We start from the raw sequence: 4,179 nt of genomic DNA on the forward strand, positions 1-4,179 counted from the left end.
GTATTAATTAGAGAGGGACGGGTAGTCTATCTCGCGGTCTAGATACTCTCGCGCCCTTCCTGTGCTAGACCTGCAAATGTATTAACGGTCCTGATTTGACGCTCGTCGCCCGCTGGTTATGCTATAGGTACTATCCGCAAACCAAACTGATGACCGGGATCATAGATTAGTATATGTTATACCGGGATCGTAAAACTTCTCATTCACACTTGCATAGACGTAGCAGGGGACTCAAGCAGGAGTGAAAGAGATAGTAATATGATCTTGGTTGTCAGTTTGGCGTGCGGATAGTATAGATATGTAGAAGCAATGGGTCTTTAAATTGCAATTTCAATTTATTTATTCCTTTAAGTACAATTTTAACTTTACATCAATATGTTGTTCATAAGAGCAGGAATCGATTCCTCCGTACTAGTAAAAACTGTATGACGGCAGGAAGCACCACCTCTCCCGGATCACATTTACTCTTATCTAGCAGTAGGTATACATGTATTCGCGCAGTACTAGATATATATATATATATGTAATAATGAACGTTTTCTGCGGAGTTGTAATACTGGTTACGATGTTTAAGGCGGGATGTTAGCAAGTTTAAGTTTCTGTCTCCTTTCGGAGCACAATGCCGTAAGCTGGACGTGGAAGTTGTTCCTGCTTACAATGGAGGAACATTTCTTTAGTATCGTAGTGTTGCTATGCGTTATAAGTATCTTTATTCTCTTCTTTCCGTGCCTCTTCCCATTAATTGGGGTCTGCCCTCCTCGTTCTCAAGCGCCAGGTCGGTCGATCCTGGGTTGTCTCTTCTGGGAAAAAGAGACACACATTCACAATAAGAAATATAGTAGATTGTACAACAAGGGCATAAAGCGATTTATTTTCATACGAAGCAAATTATTGGTCCGAGGCCCGAGCGGAAGCGAGGATCAATATAGGCGAGGATAAAAATAGGCGTTTGTGCCTGAGTTTAAACACACTGCTTTTCACTTCGATTGTGAGTAAAATAAAACAATGGCAAACAAATAAAATACATTTTTTTTTTTTTTTTTTTTTAATTTTTAACACGTCATATTTACCATAAGCCCACTGCACACTCGTGCGCGAATCGCGGCGGAAAGCCGCGAACGCGAGTGTGGTGTCGATTTCGCTGATTAGCGAACTGTTCACACTCGCGTTCACGGCTTCGCGCCGCAATTCGTGTGGAGGGGGCTTCAAGTCTTTATTCATACTGCCAAATTATAACTACATTTTGTAGTTTATTTCTATAATAACTGCTGTATTGTAAGATTTTGATGATTTAGTAATATATAAAACACGGATTATTAAAAAAACGGGCCAAATTAAGTGGAATAACAATATTATCCGATTATGTTTTATTGTGTACTATGGCAGTGATTTGATTGTCTTAGTCTTTAAAAAAAATTACTTTGTGCATTAGAGCATAAAAGTAGCATTTTGTGCAGCCTACATCTAGCACAAAGGAGAACTTTACGAGCATGAGAAGTGAATAGTATATTTATTAAACTATGGTATTTGGAAACGTATAGATATTTTTGACCTTGACTGTACCTATCAGTCCGCTGCCCCTTACCCCGCGTACGGGGCCAGTCAGTGGTTGTCACACACTGCTTCAGACCGCACGCCACGTTCGCGCAAAATTATTATATTCCTCTATAAATACATTGCGTTCACGTTGCTGCACTTGCTATGCTACCAGTCTGCTCCTTCCCCGCCGCACCGCGTACGGTGCTCATCAGTGGTTGCCATTGCCACACACTGCTTCGGCTTCCGACCGCACGTTTCGCGTTTAATTAGTATTGTGTAGTCACAATAATAAAAATACTCCACGCCGCCTACGCGCCACTCCCGTAATCTCGTCGCGTCGGCGTCGCCCCTTCCCCGCGGCCCCGCGTCTGGTGCTCGTCAGTGGTTGCCACGCACTGCTGCGTGTTGCACGTTTTTTAGTCGCAAGACTCGCAAGTTAACGTTCGCGTCACTTAGACGTTTTTATTACTAATTTAATGTTCAAATAATAAAAAGACCGTTTGATACCTTACATTACCTAAATAATACAAAAATAATGGGGAAATCGGAGACGAGGGTTAAAAGGGCAAGTAAATACTGCATCGCGGCGGGGTGCTTCAACAACGATAAGAATTCCGATTGTACGTTCTTCGCGGTGCCGTCGGGACAGTCGGAGGAAGAGGTCGAAAGGTAAATTACTATTTTGATAATGATAATTTGTTGTTATAAAACACATATTAATTGTTGATAACAAGAGATTACTATTAGAAAAGGTCTCATGGTATGTTATTAAATACAGCAATAAGTACTTGTTTTTGCTGTATTTCGTCAGTTTTATAAATATACTAGAGCTATATAAACTAATTACAGACAGTGCAAAGTTTCATTACAATACAACACGTAGGTACTTTTAAGATGAGAACGAAACTCCGTTCGTATCGGAAGGTGAAATTCGGCCGAGCTTGCCGGGCATTAAAGAGGGGCCCACTGACTATCAGCTCCCCAGACCCAATCTATGCAATCTATCTTGAGAGTATCATTTCGTTCCATTTGGAGTTGAAACTCTAGGTCCATGGGGTCCCAGCGCGCATAAGTTGTTTGCAGAAATCGCGAAGCGTCTGGTTGACGTAACTGGTGACCGAAGAGCTGGCGGCTTTCTCGCACAACGTATCAGCATTGCGATACAGCGGGGAAATGCCGCCAGCATCCTTGGTACAATGCCTCAAGGGCCTATTTTAGATTTAAGCTAGTTATTAATTTCGTTTACGTAGTACCACTGTATATATCTTGTATGTAAATAAATGATTTCATCTATGCTATATTTCTTCTGACTCTCAGCAACTAGGGCAAGTTATAATATACCTATATCATTAATTTTCATATATTTATACGCATTCAAAAATTTTCAAGTCAGTTTTATTTTTTTATTTTATGACCTTATTTTTTTCCCTTGTTACAGGTGCAAAAAATGGTTGACACTACTCGGCAGAGAGGACCTGTTAGGAAAAGACAATTTGAAAATACGTTCCTACTGCGTTTGCTGTGCACATTTCGGCGACTCGCAAATAAAAATGCTCAAAACTCTCAAAAGGGGCGCCATACCGACATTGTTACTAGCTGATGAAATACAAGAAGGTTCATCATCCACAGAGGCCAATACGGGGTCATCTTCAACACAAACCACTTCACAGGTCAAAGATTCAGAACCATTGGTATCGTCAGAAAACACAGAAGTTGCCGTTACAAATGTAATAATTGTCAAAACTGAAATTCTATCAGCTGAAGAAGCATTGGCAAATTCTTCAGAAAACACGGAAAGTGATGTTTCAAATGTGATAATTGTAAAGAGTGAATTTGTATCGGCTGAAGAAGGATTGCCAAATTCGTCAGAAAACACAGAAAGTGATGTTTCAAATGTAGCAATTGTAAAGAGTGAATTTGTATCGGCTGAAGAGGCAATGGAAAAGTCTACACAGACTCCAAAAGGTTTAAAAAAAAGAAAACTGACAGATGAACCTAGGAAGAAATGCAAGAAACAAAAAGGAAAGAACAGTAAATAAAACATATTAAATTTAATAACGAATTGTTTTTATTCCTTATATATTCCATCCACATTGATTGCGCAACACATTTAAGCCATTTTTTTTCGATCGAGCTTATAAAGGATGTTTTATCTTTAACAGAGTTTTATGGAAAGCTGCTGACAAAAAACAGGAAATACTTTTCAAGATGAATATATGTATTATAGGGCATACTTACTTACTGAGAAAGTTCTAGACCAACCCCGTAACACGACCAAAATTGTCTGTTTCATACATTTTGGCTTTTTCTCGTGATTTCGGGTTTGGTCCGATGGTATCTAAGCTGCTCGGTATGACCTAAATACTCACAGAGCGCAAAATATTGCCGGTAATTGAAAAAGCATCCTGTATATCAACTGTTTATGCTCTAATATTTATTGTATAGTGTCCCCAGATGTTAGATTTAATGTTAAATATAAGTATAAAACAGATGTCTGTTTTGTTGTTTACTACTTCTCCAACGTGTACCACATCACAGACTTTAATTGTTGATCCATTTAAGGTTCAAGCTAATTTGGTTGTCAATACTAACGGTATGAAATGTCCAATGAAAAGTAAAGCCTAAGTGGCTCATCAATTA

General features: G+C 39.3%; 1 protein-coding gene across 1 annotated transcript; it reads left to right on the forward strand.

Moving 5' to 3' along the window:
• Positions 1 to 1,791: 1,791 nt before the first annotated feature.
• Positions 1,792 to 3,578, forward strand: LOC134748501 (uncharacterized). The gene is made up of 2 exons (XM_063683296.1): positions 1,792 to 2,208; positions 2,978 to 3,578. Exons 1-2 carry the CDS (start codon positions 2,075 to 2,077, stop codon positions 3,576 to 3,578), a joined length of 735 nt encoding a protein of 244 aa, XP_063539366.1. The 5' UTR covers positions 1,792 to 2,074.
• Positions 3,579 to 4,179: the final 601 nt, after the last annotated feature.

The sequence above is a fragment of the Cydia strobilella genome, chromosome 16 (genome assembly GCF_947568885.1).
Source record: "Cydia strobilella chromosome 16, ilCydStro3.1, whole genome shotgun sequence".
Classification (NCBI taxonomy): Eukaryota; Metazoa; Arthropoda; class Insecta; order Lepidoptera; family Tortricidae; genus Cydia; species Cydia strobilella.

Bases quoted from the DNA above. Each gene is read 5' to 3' on its own strand.
- LOC134748501 (XM_063683296.1), top strand. From the start codon at position 2,075: ATGGGGAAATCGGAGACGAGGGTTAAAAGGGCAAGTAAATACTGCATC. The intron at 2,209-2,977 runs GTAAATTACTAT...CCCTTGTTACAG, and splicing joins TCGGAGGAAGAGGTCGAAAG to GTGCAAAAAATGGTTGACAC.